We start from the raw sequence: 26,274 nt of genomic DNA on the forward strand, positions 1-26,274 counted from the left end.
TACTGGTATTCCTGTCGTTAGGTTGAATGTTGACTGACGTCTTTCATTCGAATTGTTAGGCCATTATTTTCACACCGAAATGTTTACGAAGTTATTCGTTTAACAGATGATGACAAGGGACACACAACGGGTGTATCTATCAACAGGGGATGCTCACATCTCCATGGCAAATTTACTGTCCAAATCCTGGAATTTGCCATTATCGACCTTACACCATCAAAAAGTGGGGAGGAGGGGGGCAACTAGCATCTAAAGGAAAATTTACTATAGCAAAATACTATACCCCCCCCCCCTCGTTCTACGGGTCTGAGATTTATAAAGTTATTATGCATTTAAATATATGATCAACTTAATTAACTTTGGGTCTGAACACTGATGACAAAATAATCACAATTTAGTAAAGGGCTCGTAGCTTAACGTTATCCTGCAAACAATACCCATACAGGAGTAGAGCTTCATTCGTGTATTTTCAGACATGATCAGCTTAGATTACCTGTAGCTGGACATAGGGATGTTGAATTTTAAAATTTTGGTAAACCCCAAATATGTGTCTGACCAAAAATTAAATAGAAGGGGCACAATGGCACTTTGTAATGTACATTCTGCAAAAGTCTCATTAAATCTTATTAAGCGGTATAGGAGGTACTTCCGACATTATATAATGGCAGTGTTCAGGTTTTACATAGTTCCATTGTGCATTTCCTATTTTTCGTTATTTGGTGTTTCCCAAAGCAAAATATGGACCTTGCCATTATACTCATCTGGTCGCGGGGGTATCATTTTGTGAGCTCAGAGTACCTATACTCTGTGATATAAATCAAGAAACGTGGAAAGTTTTACAATGTTACTTGGCAAAGTAAGTTTTATTGGACTTTCAAAATACAAATAATGTCACAAAACCTATAGATAGATGTTTTGGTGGAGAAAATTGGCATGTAATAAATATCACAAATGGCGTCTAGAAAGGCAATCAAGGAAGCAATATCTATTACTACTTGTGCATTATCTAGCTGTTTAACCCGAATCTATTGTCATTAAAAAACACGTTAGGGGATATCGTGTAACACGTCAGGGGATATCGTGTCAGGCAAACAAGCTAGGCATTGAGATAGAAGAGTTTCGTCGCTGAATTAGGAAAGAGATAAATGACCACTAACTTACCGGTACTCGAAAACGTCATCATCAGCGTCCCCGTGATGAAAGTAAATCTGGAGAAGAAAAATATCGATTAGATATTTTTAAAATAAGAAAGCTCATTTCCTTCGAGTTGTTTCTTTTGTAATCTTCTAAGAATCTGTTAGCAGAGAAAGTAACATGATACGCTTAGTCAGATATCAGTGTTTATTTTCCAGTATAGTTGTAACGAATACATTCTTTAGAGAGAAATGTTAATGTATTTTAATGCGCTCGGATCGATAGATCGGGGGCGCATATTGTTTTTGTCCTGTTTGTCTGTCTGTTGTCAACTTTAACCTTCGCCATAACTTTTAAACCATGAGAGATAGAGACTTCATATTTGGAATGCTTACTCCACTAATTGAGCTCTTTCAAATGACACCAAGGTCAATGACCTTGTGACCTTGACTGTGACCTATATGCTAAAAATAGCTTTTTCGAACCTTCGCCATAACTTTTGAACCATAGCAGATAAAGACTTCATATTTGGTATGCATACTCCACTAATTAAGTTCTTTCAAATGACACCAAGGTCAATGACCTTGTGACCTTGACTGTGACCTATACGCTAAAAATAGCTTTTTCGAACTTTGTTGCCGCCGGGTGCATAGTGTTTCACAAACACATCTTTTTTTTTTCTTTTTAAAGTTTCTGATTAGTTCAAATGCAATGATAAAATCACTTGAGTAACTATTATTGATTTTTCCCCCTGGTAATCATATTTTTCATTTAAAATCCGTATCATTATTGCTTTCATTCAAATATTTTAATTGATAAATAGAAAATACGTTAGAAAGACAATATAAAAAGCAAAATGATAAATTGCTGCATCACTTGGCAAAATGAAATCTTCATATGATAAAATGTTGCCCTTATTACCATGATACTTCATTGCAATCATTAGAATATTTTCTTTATTTGCTAATGCTATAAATAGTATCGTTAGTTATGTTTTCAACAGGACCGCAGTTAATTTCTTTTCTTTTTTTATGGATTTGTCATAAAAAAATTACCTTGTGGTGTCTTGCTTTGAGATAAAAAACTATAGTGGATTTATAATTGATATCATAATGACAATCAACCCTCCTTTGACAAAAATGGATATATCTCTCCTTCCCTAATTACAACTCCGGCGATTACTAATAACTTTGTGACCTTTGTGGTTAAGTCCTTTTTCAATATAAATTAAATATAATGCAATGGTTAACGTTAAATAGAGGATTGGATATATATATGAATTTATTGACTTTTTAATCAAAGTTTGAACATCTCATTGACTTTAAAGATATTTTACCTTGAGACTAGAACATGACACATACCTTTGTGATATCTTACCTTGAGACTAGAACATGACACATACCTTTGTAATATCTTACACTGAGACTAAAACATGACACATACCTTTGTGATATCTTACCTTGAGACTAAAACATGACACATACCTTTGTGATATCTTACCTTGAGACTAGAACATGACACATACCTTTGAGATATCTTACACTGAGACTAAAACATGACACATACCTTTGAGATATCTTACCTTGAGACTAGAACATGACACATACCTTTGAGATATCTAACCTTGAGACTAGAACATGACACATACCTTTGAGATATCTTACCTTGAGACTAGAACATGACACATACCTTTGAGATATCTTACCTTGTGACTAGAACATGACACATACCTTTGAGATATCTAACCTTGAGACTAAAACATGACACATACCTTTGAGATATCTAACCTTGAGACTAGAACATGACACATACCTTTGAGATATCTTACCTTGAGACTAGAACATGACACATACCTTTGAGATATCTTACCTTGTGACTAGAACATGACACATACCTTTGAGATATCTTACCTTGTGACTAGAACATGAAACATACCTTTGAGATATCTTACCTTGAGACTAGAACATGACACATACCTTTGAGATATCTAACCTTGAGACTAGAACATGACACATACCTTTGAGATATCTTACCTTGAGACTAAAACATGACACATACCTTTGAGATATCTAACCTTGAGACTAGAACATGACACATACCTTTGAGATATCTTACCTTGAGACTTAAACATGACACAAACCTTTGAGATATCTAACCTTGAGACTAGAACATGACACATACCTTTGAGATATCTTACCTTGAGACTAAAACATGACACATACCTTTGAGATATCTTACCTTGAGACTAAAACATGACATATACCTTTTTTCCTATGGTACACATGATGAATAAGTGAAATAAATATAATTTGTGGAAAAAATGTCCGGCTTTCATAAGTTGATATAAAACAGAAACAGAAAGTAAGCAGTTGACCCTTCAGTGCACGTGTTACAGGTTTAATGTGATTGGTCGAGAGATACGAAAAACAAACAAGATTTATAATTTTCCCGGAAAATGCCGCTGCAGTCAGCCCGCAGAATATCGAGTAAAGTTTGTCAGTGGTCCGACGGCCATGTAGCAGTGGACTCAGGACCTAGAACGTTGTTAGGATGCGGTATATACATGTAGCTGATGATTATTGCATATATAGAACGACACAAGATTGTAATACTGGTGACCATTTTAAAAATGAATTAGCTTTTCAATGATTTCGTTTCACAGAGATAACGTTACTTGTAAAGGCTTGGGTTGAATGTGTAATCTATTTTTTCACGATCCACAAAAGACCTTGAAATGACCTTATGCATGATATGTAATGAATAATGTATGAATGTTTTGAAAGAGAAAAATTTTTCCTTATGTAATGGATTTGGCTGTGGTTTCTTTTCAGCTCCTTTGAAGGAAAATAATTTACATGTACATCGCTAAATGTTTTATATCTAGCACGTCCAGAAAGCGCTAAATCAAGTCTTCGCCAACTGGTTGCAAAATCAATATCCGCCAAATATCGCACATTAAATGAAAAACATTTTACAGTCCTGAATATATACTAGTATGTAGCCTAATGAACCTATGACCCTAAACCTGGAACTAAGCTTATTTTTGAAATGATGGGATAAAAAAAATGCATGAATTTTAAAAAAAAAATCTAGTTAACTTTGTTTTTCTATCCCATTATTAAGCCCCCCCCCCCCCACTGGAAGATGATAAGAAGGTTCCATATAATTATTTCTTATCATAATAAAAGATAAGCAGCATGACCACAGAAATCGATTGCAGTATTAACAGAAGAATCCAGCACTGGTTGAATTGTCTAACCACCTTTTAGATAAAAACATTATTGTGTTTGAGATTTCATAATGGCGTGGGCTGACGACTAATTATTGATTGAAACCGAGGACAAGGAAGTAGCCTTTCAAAAGAAAAAGGCTGGGGAGCGTAAATTACTCCCTCCCAAGCATTTATGTTCCCTAACAAAAATACTGCAGTTAACTATAGTTTACTATAAATAACTATAATTTACTATAGTATCAAAGTTTTTACTATAGTAGATCAGAGAATTTTGACTATGGATTTCTGATTGTTATATTTCATGTTTTCCAATTCAAACACACACATCTTGATATTAAATAGAAGTTTTTTTTAGTTTTTCACGTATTATTTCCAAATTTTACATCATTTTTACTGAATTTGTGAAATTTTAAGCTTGAAAATCTCAAAAAAGTTCTAAAGTTTCATAGAAAATCCAAATATCAAAGTATTTAATAGGATTAACTATAGTAAACTATAGTTAATTATAGTTAACTGTTGTAAATTTTTGTTAGGATTAAGTCCAAACACTTAATAATTTTTTTTCATTATATTCATGATGTTATATCATGTATTCATAATTTTACCTAAACATATGCATATATATATTATATATAGAATGCAAAAGAGGCGATCGGTCTGTGGCGAAGACTTCGTATCAGATTTATCCCCCCCCCCCCACCACCACCACCAAGATTCACTGATTCTCACCGATTTCTTGAAGATCTATGAAGTTAAATTAAATACAAAGACAGTCTGTGTTTAATGGCAAGCTTTAGTATTTATTCTGGAAACAAGATATTTCTTTTATTTAGATATTTCTTAATTTCAAGAGAAAGTTTATACAAATATAATGTAGAAGATATCTCTACGATATTTCTCATTCTTGAAGAGATATCAGCTTTTCTTTACGATATGTTTCTTTATGACAATTTTAAAAAGATGTCTCTATGATGAAGCGATATATCTTTAAAAGAGACAATTGTTTTGCGAAGAGAAATCTTTCCTTCCGAAATATAGATATCGTTTATGCAAGAATAGATATATTTCTTAAATTTCTAAAGAAATATCTATCTTCAGAAGGGATAATCTATTATAAGAAAAAAAAGTAATCCCATTTCGCAGGAAAGAATTCATTCTGCATCTCATTGAATAGTTATTAGTCATATAAACGTTTGGCTGCATGAAACATACGTTTAAAAAACGCAGATACGCCTAAATAAACAGACAGCAACAACGTTTGCTTCTCTCATAATTTTTTTTCAAATATAAAATTCAATATCTACATGATATTTTTATAACTACATTTGTTTGATTTAAATATCAGGATTTCTGTTTTCGTTGTTATAATCAAAGATTGTAAAAGCCTCTCTGTCATGGAACAGATCAAGAAAAAATATATAGGATTTTGAACACTCCACCCCCACCTTCCCAATAATTATTGATTGCACGATAGAACATTACTCTCGATTAATTCTGCATTATCTCGAGGGTTGGTTATTCCTTGGCTGGCGTGTCAAATAATTCTAACCCGTTTGGTTTATACTTGAGGGCATATAGATAACATATAATAATGTAAAAAAAGAAAATGGGAAAGTGAGAATCATTAAATTTTATTGATAAACAAGCATCAAAATAAAATCAACAGAAAATCGCTAATATCATTTTTGAATTAATCGTTAAAACAGAAACCCAATTCTTAAAGTATTAAACAAAAGAGAGAAATGACATTGATTTTCTAACAGACAGCGTCATCACTCAGCGTGATACAACGAGTGGAGCAAATTGAAAAAAAAAGCTACGAAAAAAATGCATCCTATTTCTTAAAAATACTGAGTCCTGTCGCACAGCCAATTAAGTCACGGAATATTTCTGTAATTCATAGCTGAACTTACCAAACACAAAGTAACGCACTGGAGGGTGAAAAACTAGATGTTCAATAGCAAGTAGAACAAAACAAAGCAATCCCACAAAGAAAGTAACTAAATTGTTTAAAAAGAACAAAAAACAAAATAAATAGATACATAAATTAAAAAAAAATAACGACCCCCCCCCCCCAAAATAACAAACAAAAAGTCATAGTATTAAAGCAAAGTACCAGAACGACCAAAAAAGTTTCTTGGACTAGAAATCCTAAATGATTCATGTATCAAAAAGTCATCTATTGTGCTGAATAATAAATCTTAACTATGGCAGAAATACTGCTCAAATAACTAATGAAATTATTCTTTAAATGAAGAAGTGACACCAAGTGCATTTTAAATTGTGCATACTTGATTTATATTCAATCAAGAAATGCTCTGCGTGAAAAGAAATGAAAATGAAATGTAAGAACTTTAACAACTGCAGAAATTAGTCCTTATACAAACTGAACAAAAAAAGAGATATCTTTTTGTTGCATAAGAGATTTCTATATCTCTTTTCAAGATAACGATATCTTTTTGTTTAAAAATATATCCATTTAAAGGAATAGATAATTGTTTTTAAAATAGCAAGAAATAACTTCAAAGAGGTAGCTCTAGGATCTGTGACAAGCAATATACATCTACATGTATTCGCTTAACAGTAAAGTTTCCCCTTACCGTTAAAGAACTACAGGGTATATATTTTAAATACATGTATTTAGAAAAAAAATAGTAACTAGTTGTCACGATAAAAATAAAATTCTTGAGGATTTTCGAAGATGTCTTGTGTCTTGCAAAACACATGCCAAATATAAACTCAAAGACTAACTTTCACGACTCAAAAGTTAGACATTGACTGATTGAGTCGGAGGGAAGACGGATAGAAGGAGAGACAGGTCTGGGATAAAGCGATTCCTATAGAGTTAGTCAGATGACGCATAAAGAAAATTGAAGAAAAAAAATAGTACTTATAATAATGAGATGTTTATCGGCTAGGTATTTAGTATAGATTGAATTCTCATCATTGAAAGCAAACCAAACAAATTTCAGAAAGGTTTAAGAAATCCATACTCTAGGGGGCATGTATGCTTCCTATAACACTCTAGCTGAAATGCCACAAGGTATGTATAATTTGTTTAGCAAAGTTTTGAAATGTTTGGAGAGGTTCTTCTGTGTTTTCCGAAATGATGTCAATTAAGCCACTTGTTTGCTTCGCTTCGAAAAGTACTGAAGAATGATATACTTGTAGTCTAAGCCATAGTAATGGTGACGGAATGCCATTAACAGACGTCCTACGCCTTAATGAATAGGAAGTGGGTTTATTTCAGACGTCTTTCTCATTACATGCACGATGACAGGAAATGAATGATGCCGAAAATGACTTATCTGAAAAAATTGCCATTTTATAGGGATACAGAGGATAGACGTAGTAATTCTTTAAGATACTAATATCCGCGGATGTCCACTTAAAACGCTCGTTATGCACGAGCATTATCACATTTCTTTTATTATCTTTTGTCACTGTAAAATTGATATGTCAATCAACTGCTTTGTCCATCTGAAATGACTGCAAGTATCTAGTTGTAAACGAGTATTGTTGGTTGTCTGAATAATATACATGTGTGTTACTGTCTGTTCGTTACTGAGTGTACTAATATTGAAATAGGTGGTAAATAAGGGTAGAAATATTAATGTACAAATAGTTACTTAAACACCACTATAGGCGACAGAATGGTTAAAATGACATTAATGCAAAACAAACAACTAATTTTCAAAAACATACTTAATTATAGAACAGACTAGCTTAAAATAAAATCTCTCTCAGTATTCAGCCTGCGATCCCAAATTTTAGGGGGGGGGGGGGGGTGCCTGTTATGAAAATGAATAGATGAAACCAAGTGGATTTTGAATCGGCTTCTGTGAGTCGTTCAAGGAGTACTTGCAGATCGTAGAGGAAAAGATCAAGTGATGAGATCATGTGATGCATTGAAGAATCTTTATATTAATGGCGGAGTATCATATTTAGTATGGGAGCATACTGTACACGTCAGTATAATATGAATAAATTAATTGTTGAGCTGAAACATAATATAACAATAACCGATATGTCTTTCCCTTTCTTCCCTAAAAAAATACTATAGTTAACTTATAGAAAATCAAAGTGTCAAAGTTATCACTATAGTAAAACAAAGTTTTCAAAGTGATCACTATAGTGTCATAGTTATCACTATAGTAAATCAAAGTTTTCAAAGTGATCACTATAGTGTCATAGTTATCACTATAGTAAATCAAAGTTTTCACGATAGTAAATCAAAGTTTTCACAAAAGTAAATCAAAGTTTTCATAGTGATCACTATAGTTAATCAACGTTTTCATAGTTATCACTTCAGTAAATCAAAGTGTCAAAGTTATCACTATAGTAAATCAAAGTTTTCATAGTGTCAAAGTTATCACTATAGTTAACAATAGTAAACTATAGTTAACTTAGTATTTTTTTTGTTAAGGTTGTTCGCATGAACACTTGCAAATCCTCATTGTCAAGGCTTTGTGATATCGTTCCACGGGGCTAGCCGCGTACTGTAGTTGTCTTGATACTGGGCTCTCCACGTACTGTAGTTGTTATGTCACTGGGCTCTCCACGTACTCTAGTTGTTATGACACTTCTCCACGTACTGTAGTTGTTATGCCACTGGACTCTCCACATAAAGCGGTTTTGACACTGGGCTCTCCGTGTACTGTAGTGGTTATGACACTGGGCTCTCCGTGTACTGTAGTGGTTATGCCAATGGGCTCTCCACGTACTGTAGTTGTTATGACACTGGGCTCTCCACGTACTGTAGTTGTTATGACACTGGGCTCTCCACGTACTCTAGTTGTTATGTCACTGGGCTCTCCACATAAAGCGGTTTTGACACTGGGCTGTCCGTGTACTGTAGTGGTTATGACACTGGGCTCTGCGAACTGTATTTGTTTTGACACTGGAATCTCTACATATTGTTACGGTTATGACACTGGGATCTACACGGTCTTTAGTGCTTATAACACACTGTAGGGTTCTCCACGTACTGTAGTTGTTATTACACTGGGCTCTCCGTGTACTGTAGTGGTTATGCCACTGGGCTCTTCACGTACTGTAGTTGTTATTACACTGGGCTCTCCGTGTACTGTGGTGGTTATGCCACTGGGCTCTCCACGTACTGGGCTGTTCACGTACTGTAGTTGTTATGACACTGGGCTCTCCACGTACTGTAGTGGTTATGACACTGGGCTGTTCACGTGCTGTAGTGGTTATGCCACTGGGCTGTTCACGTACTGTAGTTGTTATGACACTGGGCTCTCCACGTATTGTAGTGGATATGACACTGGGCTCTCCACGTACTGTAGTGGTTATGCCACTGGGCTCTTCACGTACTGTAGTGGTTATGACACCGGGCTCTTCACGTACTGTAGTTGTTATGACACTGGGATCTCCACGTACTGTAGTAGATATGTCACTGGGCTTTTCGCGTACTGTAGTGGGTTATGACACTAAGTTCTTTCCGCCAAGTGTAATGGTTATGACACTGGGGTTTCCGCGCACTTTAGTAGGTTATGACTTTTACTGCGCTCTTTACAGGAAAGGTTTTGGTCAAAGGGAGTTTGTTTCTTGTACCGCACAATTTCTATTTCCCATATTTAATGAAAATTTATTACATTATTTCAGTGTTTTATTAATCAGTCAGCGGTCATTTCTTTTAATTTCTAGTCCTATTTCATATTTATGTGATTTACTGTGCAATTCATACTCAGAAGCCTTTAAAACCTCACTTTTTGGATAAAATAATAATTTTTAAAAACAAATTGGTAATTATTTTTTTCCAAGATATCATCATTGAATCTAGTTATCGATTTTAGAAGATCGAGAGAAAAAAATGAAGGGCAAAAGTAGGCTGCCAACACATATCTAAAAAAGAATGTTCGTGTACTCTAACACTTATGCCATGGAAATGGGTATTCAAACTGTTTAATGGGTTTGTTTCGGTATATTATGAAAAAGTATATATGAAAAAGAAGTAAAAAGATAACTTAAGCTAAGCATAGTAGATAGTAAGAATTTTCAGTAGTTGAAATTACCGCCTTTATGCAAAACCCTCTTAATTAAATAAACTTGTACTTACACAGTTAGAAGTCGACTCCGGGTTGTTCCGTATTTGTCCATAAATATGCCAACCGGCAAAATAAGAAAGTTCCTGATGATAATGATAATGTCATATAAAAGGTTAAGACGTTCTTCCTGTTCGTCACAAAAATACTGGGTACCATTAAACGGCAGACGATTCTCAAATTCCTGTGGTGCCAGAGTAGTTGTAGAAGTGGTCCTACATTTGGACCACCGTCCATTTCTTGAGCTATCTTGAATGGGTTCACTTAGGCTTTGACCTTTGGAAATCTCATCCTCTGAAAAGGTGACATTGCAAAGGTCCAAAAAGAATGCGTCTCGTCTAAGAGTAACAGTCAGCCACACCCATCCAAATATCACCCCCGTGAAGAAAAGGCACTCCAGCAGGGCCCATACAAAAGTCACATGTCGCTTGTTGCAACAGCAGGAACCCATCGTCATCTCACGACTGTGTTCTGAAAGTTGGGAACCACAGAACAATGTTTATATGATTGTTACTATTGATTTTCCGGTTTCAAAGTTATCAAGGCAAACGATTTATATATTGCAAAATAGGAGATATGTTATGAAATACTAGTAGAAGATAAATCTCGTCAACATTCAAATTAACACAACTGATGGAAAACGGACAAACCATGCTAACGTTTATTAATTTTTTATTAGAAAGGGGAATAAATTATTTGATTCATGGACTTCAATAAAAAAAAATCATATATAGGATCTCCCATGGTTTGTGGTTGGATATCCAACGATTTTTTTTATCCCGAGCCTTGGCGAGAGGATAAAATACACACGACGAGTTGGATGAAAAAATATATCTAACCACAAACCATGGGATATTCTATTCCAGACGATATCTGAAGAAGCCTTTGAGCTTTTGCGATGAAATTTTATATCACAACTCCCTATGGGCTAAAAAAGACTCCTATTGATTTTGAGGTCAAAAGGTCAAGGTCATAATTTCATATATTCTGTATGTGTGTAACATTTTCGTTTCTGGGCGATATTTTAAAAAAGCCTGTGAGCTTTTGCGATGAAATTTTATATCACAACTCCTCATGGCCTAAAGACCCCTTTTAATTTATACCGGTAGGTCCAAAAGTCAAAGTTAGAGATTCATATATTGCAAATAACAGTTTCAAGATGATGACCTTAGTTCTCTTTCAGCTTTTTCAATGAAATTATATATCATAACTCCTAGTGACTTAAAAAAGACCCCTACTTTTTTTTTTAGGTCAAAAGGTCAAAGGGAAAGTGGCTCATGGATGATTACTTTTCCTTGAGTTTTTTCTATGAAATGAGATGGGTGAACATGACGAGCGATAAGCCTATAGTGTGACAAACATGAAGATGAAAAATTAAATTTCAATATATATCAAAATTTTCCTTGATATTTCGTCTGACATTAAAATATACTTTATGTAAAATCTCTACAATTTGCAAAAATCCCTCAAAAATTGAAATTATTTGCCGGTGAAATATTAGACACACACCAAAGCGGGCAAAAAGTCATTTTCTCATACTATAACACTATTTTTCGATATGAGTGGGTCTTCGCTCCACCTTTTTGAAAGTTAATCCTCAAAGTTTGCATGAAAATATACTTTTTTTGGTTACAAAAAATATGGAGCAATGACCCACTATACCTTAAAAATATACTTTTATGACATAACATTCGTATCTTTTCGAGAAATACTTGAGGTCCATTAAGTCAAGGGTCATATCACAAACATAACTTAAATACCACTCTTCATCAGGACTTGTGTAGTCTAGTGGTTAACGTGCTAGTCTCGAAAGAAAATGATACTCGGGATTTTCATTGCTAGGGTTCGAACCCCACAAATACCACATTAATTTTTTTAATAAAAGAATAAATTTTGTCGAGAAAATTCTTCAGAAAAGTTTTGTTTATCATAATTTCATAAATTTCAATAATGAGAACTTTACTCTAAATACTAAATTCACAAACTGAACATGATTTTTATATATCTGAAGCTATAGGCTTTCTGCACGCTATGTTCGCCCATCTCCTTTTGTAACTTCCAAAGGCTCCAAGCAGACCCCTTTAAATTTTTAGATAAAAAGATCAAGGTGAAAAATACATATCTAGCATAAAATGGTTTCCAGGTTATAACTCAAGTTCTCGTTGAGTTTTGCAATGAAATTGTATACCTTAAATATGAAATAAAACGACTCCTATTAATTTTAAGGTTAAAAGGAAAAAGACTTACGTATATATATATTGCATACATAGTTTTCAAATAACTTTAGGTCTCTGTAAGCTTTTGTAATGAAACTTAAAGTTAATGTCATGAATTTCTTTAATGTAAAAAGGACCCCTATTGACTTCAAGTCCAAAAGCTGAAAGTTTAAGGCTGGTCTTTTATTTCTCTTTCCATCTGCAGATTTTTTTTTCCAGTTCTTCCACCATCTCCTTAAGCGAGTTACACAAAATCTCTGAATTAGCTTTTTTTTTAAAAAAAAAAAATGGTAATGGGGAAGGGGCTTCGTTTAGAATAAAGTATCCATGTACTTTTTCTTCAATTTTGAAAAACAAGAAATGAGTACTATCATTTAAAAATGTTTAAGAAAACTGCTGTCTTTGTTGTTGCTGTTATTAGGTAACTTTTGATAGTAATCTTTTATTGTGTCATGGCTTAATGTTTTTTTTTTTAACTTTTCTATTACTATATCCAGTACTAGTAACTCATTAATTTTTTCCCCAGTCTTTTTAGTCCTGATAAAAGCAAAATGCTTCTGTAACTGATTTTGTTTCAAAATGTTTTTTTTTAATCTACTTAAGAAAACCAGGGACCCGTTTTACAAAAGAACTTACGACTAAGACCAAATACTTTAGTTGATTGTAAAATTTTTCCACATTAATTATTCTATTTAAAATTGATGGCATAAAGGTATCTTTCTAAATTCTTTTTAAAACTATTAAAATCATTTTCATATAAATGTTCCATAGATAGTAAGAGGTGGAATTATATGTTGATCTTAGTCATAAGTTCTTTTGTAAAACGGGCCCCAGGTAAGAAAGTCTTCATTAGGGTTGAAAACTACAGATATATTAGAAACGATGACGAATTTATCGCAAATAACTTTTTTAAAATTCTGTCTTTGACCAGTGACATGACGTACCACTTTTTACAAGGTAATAGTGTTGATATGATGCTAAAACATGTTCTTTTTGTCGACACTGTTTGATGTCTTTCTATTTTTTCATTTCCAGTGCCACTTTTATAGAGGGTCCAGCTACAGCCATACCTCTAAAGTTTACCTAAAACAATATGCTCATATTCCGTTCATCTGGGTATCGAGAATATTTCTACAAACTCCCAAAATATACATGTGTATGATAAATCTTTATATCATATATAAGCTCCTCAAATTGTTCTGCTGAAAAGCATCAATCAGGCCCGTAGAACGCGGGGGGGGGGGGGGGCACATTTTTCTGAGTTTAGTACTCTGCCATAGTAATTTTTCATTTAAATGCTACTCCCCCCTTCACTTTTTCTTGTTGTAAGGTTTTTATGCCCCCCCCCCCCCCACTTTTGAAACCGTTGCTACGGGCCTGTCAGTGTCATGTGATCCCCCCACTTGGACTGATTTAAGCTGAATAATATGACAGTTTGACTTTATCTTTAGTTAGTTATCCTCTGTTGGTATCATTGATACTGATATTACTAGTTTTACGCAAGTAGTAATCTATTTTGTGTCTTGGCATAATATTGCTTTGTGCATTGAATTATACCTTTCATTTAATTAACAACGTTTCAATATTTCTTTGCTACTATTTTATAGCCTTACTAAGAAATTCATAAAATTTATTTATTTGAATTCCTGAGTCATTCGTCTATTTCGTGCGAACATCTAATGTTTCTCAATTCCTTAGTAATTACCCAGTAAATGTTTGCAGTCAAGGTATGAACAGATAAACGTGGTGACTCATACAGGACAACTAATAGGCCCCTGTTTTATTTGCAGGGGTCACCAGTACATGTATGTGTTTTATAAGTATAATGTAAAACAATGATATAAAAATCTTTTAGAGGTGACCTTTACGTATTGTTAATCCATTTTCACAAGTTCTCCATCCCGGATTTAAATTATGTGCAAGTAACTCTTGAAGGATTAAAAAATCTCTAATTCGGATAAAACTGGAAACTATTTTTACCAAATAATAATGAAACAAGAGAAATCGTCTACTCTGTTCAATCTAACGAGACAGTAATTCCTCAAGTTTCGTTCAAATTCTTTTCATCTTTTTTTTAAATCTTTTTTTCATTTCTCGGGAAAGGTAGACTTAATATCGTTTAAGAATAAAAGAAAAGATTTTTAGTATTGACAGAGAGGAAGTAATGAAGTATTTTTATCAGCTCAAATTCACATTTTAATTTTATTAAAATAGTAAAAATAAGTAAAAGTAACAAAATTAATTTTGAATAACATTATAAATCAAAATTGAATTGTCAAAAACTTTGTTTGAACATCAAAATACGACTTCGCCAATTTTTCCAAATTATCCGACTTACAATTTTCAATTTTTTCTAATAAGTTGTGGTAGATAAACATTAGTTTAAATCCGGGATGGAGAACTTGTGAAAATGGATTAACAATATGTAAAGGTTGGTTTTCTTGTGACAGTTGTGTGTATTTCTGTTGAAATTGTTAATATAACACGTCAGTTACCGTACATTCGAACATATTTTAGACGAAATGTCAGTTGAAGTGTAGGCCGTCATCGGTTCGAAATTTACACATTTTCCAGACTCAAAACATGAAGGCTTGCGAAGAGAAGTGGATGTAGGCGAAAGCCTGTCCACTTCTCTAAAGAGAATAGATAGACCCATTCTTATACCTGACAGAGATATAGATATCACAACTTCTGTATGAGACACACAATATATATAATACTCATTTATAATACTGAAAATGATTTTGCCTGCTAGGTGTCAAAATAGCAATTAACTTGTAATAATTCATAGACAACTCTATCCTGGACCCAAACTATGTACCAAGGGGTTATGGATGTTTGGCAGTGGACTGATTGTTGCTTTTTTGTAATCAAGAATTCAGTTTGCCTTTTGGATGAGAAAAGATTTAGCACCGCCCTGGTGCCCGAACTTTGCACGATAACAGCCTTCCCTCCCCCTCCGCTCCCTTTTTGTTCATTCTAGCAACTTGTGGTATACCTCGCTAAACTTGTAAGAGAAGAGCGACAATTCAGTTTGAAATCATGATAACATTATGTGATGGTGCGTTTTTGTTTGTTAAGTAGTTTTTTGCTTTATTAGCTCACCTGAGCTGAAAGCTCAAGTGAGCTTTTCTGATCACTTGTTGTCCGTCGTCCGTCCGTCTGTAAACTTTTCACATTTTCAACTTCTTCTCAAGAACCACCGCTGGGCCAATTTTTGCCAAAGTTGGTAGAAAGCATCCTTGTGTAAAAGGGAGTTTAAATTATTAAAATAAAGGGCCAAGCCCCTTATAAAGGGAGGTAATCAAGACAAAAATAGGTGGGTTCATTAAAAAAATCTTCTCAAGAACCACTGGACCAAAAAGCTGAAAGTTATGTGGAAGCATCCTGTGGTAGTGTAGATTCTAAATTGTTCAAATCATGACCCCCTGGGTAGGATGGGGCAACAATAGGAAATCAAATTTTACATTGAAATATATATTGTTTGTTTATTGTTTAACGTCCCTCTCGAGAATTTTTCACTCATATATGGAGACGCCACCAGTTGCCGGTGGAGAGCTGCAAATTTTGACCTATACTCGGCACTCAGGGCCATTGAGCAGTGTAGGATCTTGTTCATGCCAGCACCTACTGCGACACGGGACCTCGGTTTATACGGTCTCATCCGAAGGACGTTTAAAAATCTTCTTCCCAAGAACCGCTGGGCCAGAAAAGCTGAAATTTATGTGAAAGCATCCTAGGGTAGAGTAAATTCTAATTTGTTCAAATTGTTCAAATCATGACCCTCGGGGTAGGGTGGGGCAACAATAGGAAATCAAAGTTCTACATTGAAATATAAAGGAAAAATCTTTAAAAATCTCCTTCTCAAGAACCACTGGGCCAGAAAAATTGAAATTTATGTGGCAGCATCCTGGGGTAGTGAAGATTCTTAAATGTTCAAATCATGACCCCGGCAGTAGGCTTGGGTAACAGTAGCGAATCGAAGTTTTACATTGAAATATATAGAAAAAATCTTTAAAAATCTTCTCCTTAAGAACCGCTGAGCCAGAAAAGCTGAAACTTATTTGGAAGCATCCTGGGGTAGTGTAAATTCTAAATTGTTCAAATCATGACCCCCCGGGGGGGGGGGGTAGGACCACGATAAGGAATTCAAGTTTTACATTGAAATATATAGGAAAAATCTTTTAAAAATCTTCTTTTCAAGAATGGCTTGGCCAGAAAAACTGAAACTTATGTGGAGGCATTTTTGGTAGTGTAGATTCTAAATTGCTCAATTAATGACCCCCGAAGGTAGGGTGAGGCCACAACAGGGAATTCAAGTTTTACATTAAAATTTATAAGAAAAATATTTAAAAAATTTTTCTCCAGAAACAACTGGACCAGAAAAGCTGAAACTTATGCAGAAGCTTTCTGAGGTAGTGTAGTTTTTAAATTGTTCAAATCATGACCCCAGGGGTAGGTGAGGTCACAATAGGTATTGCGACAGAAACAACAGAAGGATTGGTGTATAAATACCCCCATCCCCACCCCTCTCCGTGGTTCCTACTGAAACATCAGTCGATTCACTACTCAGAGAATGATATTGATCATAATAAAATTTGTTCCATCAACTTTTCAAGGCGTTAACATTTAAGAGGAGCAAATTTTTCACAATTATTTTTAATTTTGCCTACATGGATATCGGTTTCTAAAGAACAATTAGTAACATATCATGTCTGTCTGGTATTTTATTTTCTTTATATGGTATTGAAACACAAAAAGCTTAGAATATCTTTGTATGTAGTGATGGAAATAGTCACTCATTAGTCGTTTAATTGTCTGACCGAGTAACCTATTAACAGTTAAAAATGTATAGAATAAAAAAGAATAATGATAAATTCTTCATATTCCGGTATTTGTGATAATTATTGAAGTGTAGAAATCGAAGCAAACACACGTATACAAGAGGCCCATGGACCTTGATTGTCACCTGTGTTTTATGAGTTTCTCAGGCTATGAGCAATTTGGCCCAATCTGGAACTGGAAGTCTAGACTCATTTGATAAAAAAAAATTACTTGAGGACTCTACTATCAAAAATCATGTTCATGTAGATTGACTGCCAAAAGTTTAGGAATAAAGAAGATTTTTAAAAATACATTTTAAATATACTCGCACATATATGATCAACTAAGCCCAACCAAAAGCTTACTTCACAATGCATATATATCGTATGCTTGCAACACGTTCAGGTTTAATCAGATTTCTAAGGTACACCGTATAATATGTATGACCAACTAAGCATCACCTTGGGACCTTGAAGAAGAGGATTTTTTCAAAAATATAATGTGTTTCCAAAATAGTACCATCTTAGTTGTTCCTTGGAACCGAAGGACACCCATTTCACAATTTTGTTAAAGATTTGAGTACTTATTGTAATGATGCCAATAGATGTCCTCAATTGCAACATACTGTCATTTGTAAATTTTGTATTTACTGCCATCCGGTAAAATCAACATTAACAAAACGACAATATCCCCAACTTAGTCCTACCCTAGGGCCTGAACCATTGATACATGAGACATGAAATAAACTATAGAAATATGTCCATAGGACATGAATGCCCCGCCGAGGTTTATTAGTAATGCAATATGAAAATTTGTATTAGTGTATGAAATTTGATGAGAATATCTTGAATAGTTTCTTTAAAATTGAAATTTAAATCTAAAAAATTGGATATAGATGAATAAATTCTCGCCAAATTATGTATAAGTGCATAAACTTACATAAAAATATTTTAAATGGTTTCTTTAAAATTAAGCAAAATGCAAATCTAAGAAAAGTGAGGTCAAATGTTTTGATGCAGTTGAGTATTTCTCAGAAATACGTACCAGCATATTTAAGTTTGATAAAAATATTTTAAATAGTTTATTTAAAACTTAGCTAAACACTAATTTAAAATAAATGAAGTTAAGGTCAAAGGAAAGGTCAAGGTAAAAAAATGTTGATGCAGTTGAAAAGGTTACATCAGTATGTATTAGCATATGAAGTTTGATAAAAATATTATGAATGTTTTCTTTAAAACTGAGTTAAACACAAATTGAGAAAAGTGAGGTCAAGATCAAAGGAAAGGTCAAGGTCAAAATATATTGATGCAGTTGAATAGCTTACATCAGTATGTATCAGCTTATGAAGTTTGACACTAATTTAAGAAAAGTTAGGTCAAGGTCAAAGGAATGGTAAAGGTCAGAAAATATGCAGTTGAAATGCTCTCATCAGTATGTATCAGCATATGAAGTTTGATAAAAATATCTTAATTGATTTCATTAAAACTGAGCTAAACACTAATTTAAGAAAAGTGAGGTCAAGGTCAAATGAAAGGTCAAGGTCAAAAAATGTTGATGCAGTTGCATAGCTCTCATCAATATCTATCAGTATATGAAATTTGATAAAAATATCTTGGATAGTTTCTTTGAAACTGAGCTTTGAACAGAGCTAAACGCAAAGTCTGACGGAAGGACAGACGAACGACGAAAGACGGACATGACAAACACTATATGCCCCGGCCATATTCATGGCGGGGCATAGCACATTGTAGGAGCAAGTATAATCATGGAAACTTTTTTTTCTGTTAGATGTCCATGAGTAATAATTAAGGTTTCAAAGACCTGATGTATTTTTAATATATCAGTCTAGTTACACCCTAGGACCTGGATCCTGGGCACCATGAATTTTACACTTCTGGTAGAAATGCTATGTGTTTATTATAATTATGGAAATAGATTGTCTGTTACTGTCCATGTCTAGAGTGGATTTTCCAAGAGGTCAAGCATTTTCAATACATGACCTACCAGCCCCACCCTAGAGCCTGAACAATGGACCTTGGAACCATGATTTTATTTTTTTAAGGAACTCTCTATACACTTATTAAAACGTTTATTGGATACTTGGAAAAGTGTATTCTGCAATGTATAAACGTGTAAATAATAAACTTATTTTATTTTCAACATTGGGTACCAGCCATTTACCCCTATGAAAAATGTTTAAAGACAATAAAGTAACGTTGTGTACCTATATCAGAGAAATACATCAAAATGTAGTGTATTTTATTTTTGTCTAATCAAATGTTAGGAATGTTTGAATTCATTACAAATTGAGTAATACATTGTAAATATCATTTTTTTTTATTTGGATCTAAGGGTAGATAAAAACCATAGAATTAGAACTCTTTAGTGTGTATTGTATAGAGTCATTAATTCTGATAAAAGGTTGAAATAGGCTGAAGTCACTTCATTTGTCATACAATTTAGCTGTTAGTTGGCCCTTATCGTCTATAGTCAGTAAAACATCCAAATGTGAAACAGATGTGCAGACTCTGTGGTGTCTTTTATTTCGAGTTCAATGTGACAGATCGAGTCGACATATGAATGTAAGTATACTATTGTTAATTGACAAAACGTCGTCGATATATCCGAATGTCGAGTTTTAATTTAGTAATTGTTGATGACCAATCACAAGATACGAAAATTAGATTATTTTCTTTGAAGCAGATATGGGCGATTAAAGAATCGAATTGCTATTTTGTGACAAAATTTTACAAAAAGTGCACTTGACAAAAATCAATTAAGATGACATACATGTTTTATCTTTTTTGATTAGTGGTTTCAAAGCGTAAAAGAACCTTTCAAACTTGAAAATAAGTATGTGTTTTGGGGATTCATTGAACTTTCGAGGAGTACAATATGATAGCATAAAAAATTGAATAACAGTACTTTTGTGGATTATTTTAATTTAAAAATAAGGTTTTCATTTCTTTTCATCTAACAAAATGTTACATTTTTTTCTCTCTAACTTCCGATCTGATATCATTGTGTGTGTTTTTTTTTTCTTCCTGTAATGAAAAGGCTGATCATTCATAGGAGACTTTTATCTGTTTATCTTCAATTTAAAAAATAAAAAAGGAACACACGTGTGCATTATACAACGTTATTTGCAAGAATATGTGATTCTTCAAAGGTACTTTCCATCACATTGGGGTTTTTTTAAAGCAAAGTTCATGTTACAAAGTTTACATGGAGAAAGAAAACACAAACACGGCGTACTTACTTTGACGGTTCTGCAGGAAGGAAATAGTTTTGCAAAATTTCCAGGAGCGATACACAATTAAAACATTAACGAATCCAACCCGTTATATTATACTGGGTATCATTACATGGATCTAAAGCCCCCAGACGTTAGAATAGTGATTGTGTGCACTTTTCTGTCGTTACATTTTAATATCATCGCTAAATCTTTTGATTGAGATATTTGAATACTGTAGGATCTTATGATTGAAATAGATCCATCGCCGACAGACAGGAAGTGAATATGCGCACAGATATTTTATCATCTGAAGTATTGAAGTTTGTTCTCTATTTTATGCGATATTAATTCATTTATCTTGAAATACCAGACAGAAAATGTGTTAATGCATGTTTATTCCTTTCAAACACACGAAGTGCCTTTGATTTCAAGAAACTTTTTTATGATTATATGATTAATGTAAAGGCTCTAAGGTGCCAATTTATGACGATACTGATCTAATCATGCTCTTAAAGTTTTACCAAAGCGAAAAAACAAGTTATGGACGAGATCTGTAATCAAACACCCTGGTATGTACACTCTAGTGAACAAAGCAATATATGAAATTAAGATAAGGTTCAAATAGAATCATTTTTGAATTCATTGCATAAATCCTTTGATAAACAATATTATGCAAACAAGACGAATATGCATTAATGGTAGGATTAATCAACAGTTAGAATTACTTTCTTTCAGGCTATATACAGTGTTTGTCCAAAACGTTGTGGATAAATAATTCACATACGGGTATATGCATGAAGTAGTTGTAGAGGACGTAACTTTTTACTTCTCACTGTAGTATCAGTGTTTATAATAATTGATGCTTGTTGTCGTTCTTGTATATTGGTGTTACCTTCGCCTTTCCCCGAGTTCGTCTCTAAAGTTTGGTCATTGTATTTCTAGCATTTTAGTCAGTAGCAAAAGCGGGAAAGCCTTCCTACAAAGTTATGCTTTAAGATATTGGAATTTTGATATGGGACATGAAAAAAATTGGCTATACATGTTATATGTATATTTATGACCAAAACATAAATATTAATACACATGTATTTTTTTCTTGCCAGGAGGAATCTCTTATCTTTCTCTATTAAATAACATTCACATGAAAGGTAAGCCAGCCTGCATCACAGGGGGTTGGGAGGTTGTCCATTGGTTACAAATTCTGAATAGAAATTATTCCTTCTTATAATCAAATTGGCTAGTAGTAATTGAGAGAATAAAGAGTATTTTCAAAGATATCATGCATTTCCAATATGAATAACTTACAGGACACCTTAGAATCATATATTTATCATATGATCTTAGTCTAACCTAGCTGCAGAACTGTAGCTCTCTGCTTGAGAAAATTCGGACAGACAAAGCAGAGAGCTACAGATCCAAGCGTTGTAAAAACCTTCGATTTACGCCGCCGCTTTTTTGTCGCTCGCTTCGGCTATTATTTCTTGTATTTAATGCTTTCCCCTGCTTTAAAAGTGGTATCCAATAATTATCCATATATTTTACTCCTATTCCTGACACTTTATTTACCTTTCAACAGTTCCTGACGGCCGTAATATCAGTTTAAAAAATGCATTCCGACGTCGACGTTGGTGTCATCCTGAAACAACACGCCCGAGTTTTATTTATCTCATTTCTTTTTTACATACATGTTGTATTCTAATCTTTATAGACAATATACATGATATTTAAACCTCCTGAAATTTTTATTTACATTTTCTTGACAAGTATATGTTCTTTGAATTACTTCTTTTCGCACAACCCAGAATAACATGGACGTCGGAATGGGAATTTTTTAAACCGATCGACATTTCAAAACCATAAAGGGCTATATGAGACCGTTGAAAGGTATATAAAGTATCAAAAATAGGAGTAAACATATGGAAAATTATTGGATACCACTTTTAAAGCAGGGGAAAGCATTAAATACAAGAAATAATAGCCGAAGCGAGCGACAAAAAAGCGGCGGCGTAAATCGAAGGTTTTTACAACGCTTGGATCTGTAGCTCTCTGCTTTGTCTGTCCGAATTTTCTCAAGCAGAGAGCTACAGTTCTGCAGCTAACCTGGGACTGGATCACTGGATCCTGTGAAATAAATAAAAAAATTGGTAGAAAGCTTCTTCTTTATTACCGCAATATTAAAGGTGTGCCAGACGCTGAGAAGTTAGCAATTATAATCAGATTAGCTCGCTGCATATCATTTCCGGAATTTTGCATAGCATTAAAAAGAAGTTTCCTAAATTTCATTTCCGACAATTTTTATTATCATTTCCAACATTTCATTTTATTCATTTCCAGAATTTTTGCGGGGTACCTTTCCGGCAATTTAATGTGAACCAAGTAGATGGAAATGGAATTTAAAAAGAATTTATTACAAACCACATTTTCAAAATATGCCTTATAGTTTCCATCCTAACATATCTGATTTCCAACTTAAAATGAACATTTGAAAAGGAGATAAGCGAAAGTTCACAACACTTACAAGTGTCTCAGGGAAAGAAAAAAATCATTATTAATTTCGCTTCATTGAAAGCTAAGCAAAACTCATTATTTGGATTTCAATGACTTATTAATGAATTATTCTTTGAAAATATTATAAGTGAAGTTTTGAATCTTGCTTTCATTGCCGAAAAGTACTACTTGAAAAATGTCAGAGATGAAAACTTGAAAATTTTCGGAAATGAAAACTAATAAAATGTCGGAAATGAAGAATTGAAAATTTAAAAATAATTCGGAAATGCAGCCGATTAGCTCCACTCTGGGACCCGAACCCTGACCCACGGGCATGACGTTCACGATTTTTTCGTAGAGTGTTTATCAGGTCTAGGCGGCCTTCGTTTTCGGAGGATAGATAAAATTCTATATTTATCTCCATATATGAAAAATCGCAATGCATTGTGGGATAGTTTATCCTCCGTTTTTTGAGGATAAAACCGATAATTTTCAAACGCTCGGTGCCCACCTTTAGTGGAAAAGTGCATGTACCAGAGTACGGTAATTAAAAGTTAATACAATGAACTATCGATTGTATGTGGGGATTTGAGTTTCTATGTAGATCTTTTACAATTCACATTCAAAGTTGGACTTTTTGCGCTCTCTTATTACTGAAAATTTCCCTTTCTTTTGCTTTTTAACTGTTTATAGGTCATTGTCATTATAAACTTTGTGGAAAGTAATTAAGAGCAGACGATTTTTAATCAATCAATGACAATTTTTGTGTCGCCTGCAGAGCAGAGCACTTGTCTGTCTGTCTGTCCGTCTGTCACACCTTGTATCTCAAAAAACTGTAAGAGATATGGACTTTATATTTTGCATATTTTACATATATTTTGCATATATATTGCTTGGCACCATGGCTTTGTGAATTGCCATGGTAACCGACCTCGTTACCCTTGACCTTGACCTTTGACTTACTTGACAAAAAAGTGAATAGGACCAATATATAGCATATTTTTGACATTTAGCATGTAAGTCTATGCTATTTAGCATGTGCACTGATTGTCATAAAACATCATAAAAATACCAGCGTTACAATTCACTTGACCTTTGACCTACTTTGCAAAAAATATCTCGGGCAGTTTAATTAAACTTATGAATGTTCAATTTTGAGAGACAAGGTTTAGATAATTAGCATTTATATAATTATGTTTATGAGCTCATGATAGTGTCCTTTGAAACAGTATGATATTCAGTTACCACACAAACTTATATTTAAATACTATGCAATTACATCGGGATCGGTATTCCACAATGGATCGTGTAGACTGACAATTCTAGTAAAGACAGACTGAAATCTCTTTTGAATAATTATTGGAAACACGTTTAGCTCATGAAAAAGTACTTTGAAACTGTATGATATTCATTTACCATACAAACTTTATATTTAAATACCATGAAAATACATCGGGATCGGTATTTAATAATGGATCGTGTAGACTGACAATTGCAGTAAAGACAGACTGAAATCTTTTGGAGGCTTCTTGGAAACGCGTAGTAATAAATTGACAAATAGTTATTTCTAATAATTTCAATTCAATTATTCATTCGAGGGTTATGGAACCATATTTTCTTTGATTGTCAGATTCTATCGCAGTCTTATACTATCCATGGATGCCTTTTTTTTTCTTTGCAGGCAAATGCATGAACTATCAGTCTATCATGCTTATACTCTTAGATTTATTTACACCTTTAATGAAGCTACAAAGCAGGCGACACATGTGTTCCTTGGAAAAATCTAGTTTTTCATAAGACCAACTTTTCTGCAACCAAGGATCATGGATTTACTCGTAAGATGTTCAAAAAAAAAATACAAGAAGGGCATGAACCCTAGACACAGGAGGAAAGAATTTCATAATTTTAATGAAAAAGGAAACAATTAATGAATAGAAAAAATAGTTTGGGTCTGTTGACAAGATTTTCAGGCACTACTGATTCAGAAAAGACGAAACTTATATGGAAACTTACTTATCAAAGATGACCATGAACCATAGTCACAGGTCAAATGACGGGGTCATACAAATCTAACATATCAGTTAACTAGAAATTTAAAGGAAAAAAGGCTACTGATTGTAAAATTACATATGAAAATATTCTCATTTATTTAGTGTCAACTCAAGTTTATTCAAGCCATGGACTCTAAAGGAGTCTAAAGTTTTACTAAGAGCACATGATCCCACCTCTGGAATTTCCAGGTTTATGCCCTGTTCACAGTTTTATTATCATTATGATTATCTTCTTTTTTATAGATTTTTTTGAGATCGATCTCTGTTCCTTGTCTTCACCTGTTTCATTAAGAACTATCCCTAAAGACTTCTTAAGTAATAAAATTCTACATCAATATGCACACATCCTCAGAGAGTTTAGACTCAAATTGGCCTTCGAAGCTTGTTGAAGTTGCAAAGAAAATCAAAGATTTACAAAGAAATAGATATGAAAAAATCTTTTTTAAAAAAAATACTCCTTAAAAACTAAAGGCGTAAATTGTGAAATTACATACAGGTATACTCATAAAATATACCTTTATATTGGACGAGGATTGGGTCAAGAAAGGGACCAAATTTTTTTTATAAATAAATAGATTTTAAAAATCCTGAACATTTTTTTTTATAAAGCAGAGTCTTTAGAAAATATAATGAGTCATTATCGAATGGATTGACGTCAGAATTTTATAACGAATGTCACGTTTTTGCCTGTGTTTCCGAGGATATAACTCCTCCAGAACGATCTATACTAGTAATCTTCTTCATATTAAGAATCCTTAATGATCTTTAATACTTACTTTTTCTAAGGCCTTTTGTTTAACACTAATTATATGTATCTCTTAAACTATGTTTTTTTATAATTACAACCCTCTGATAATCGTAAGAAATAAGAAGTAAAATAAAAATAATCATTTTGTTTCTCATATGAAAATCAATCGGTTCGTTAGCAAATAAAAAAAGAAAGAAAGAAAAGGATAATTAGTGTTACATTTGAATCCATATGTCAGAAAAGAAAATCTTAGCAGTGTACGAAACTACAAAACAGGGGTAA

At 33.5% G+C, this 26,274-nt stretch overlaps 1 protein-coding gene across 1 annotated transcript in view; it reads right to left on the reverse strand.

The window, feature by feature from the left end:
* The window catches only part of LOC133205808 (equilibrative nucleobase transporter 1-like), a 58,024-nt gene that overhangs the window by 13,791 nt on the left and 17,959 nt on the right, over positions 1–26,274 (reverse strand). Inside the window, exons 2-3 of the mRNA XM_061341691.1 lie at positions 10,446–10,902; positions 1,162–1,208 (exon numbers count right to left, since the gene is read on the reverse strand). Of these exons, the coding sequence (XP_061197675.1) occupies positions 1,162–1,208; positions 10,446–10,902 (504 nt within the window). The remainder of the gene's footprint in view (positions 1–1,161; positions 1,209–10,445; positions 10,903–26,274) is intronic.

Source organism: Saccostrea echinata, unplaced genomic scaffold, assembly GCF_033153115.1.
Source record: "Saccostrea echinata isolate AGI-Se365-2 ecotype Australia unplaced genomic scaffold, CSIRO_AGI_Sech_v1 ptg000054l, whole genome shotgun sequence".
Lineage (NCBI taxonomy): Eukaryota > Metazoa > Mollusca > Bivalvia > Ostreida > Ostreidae > Saccostrea > Saccostrea echinata.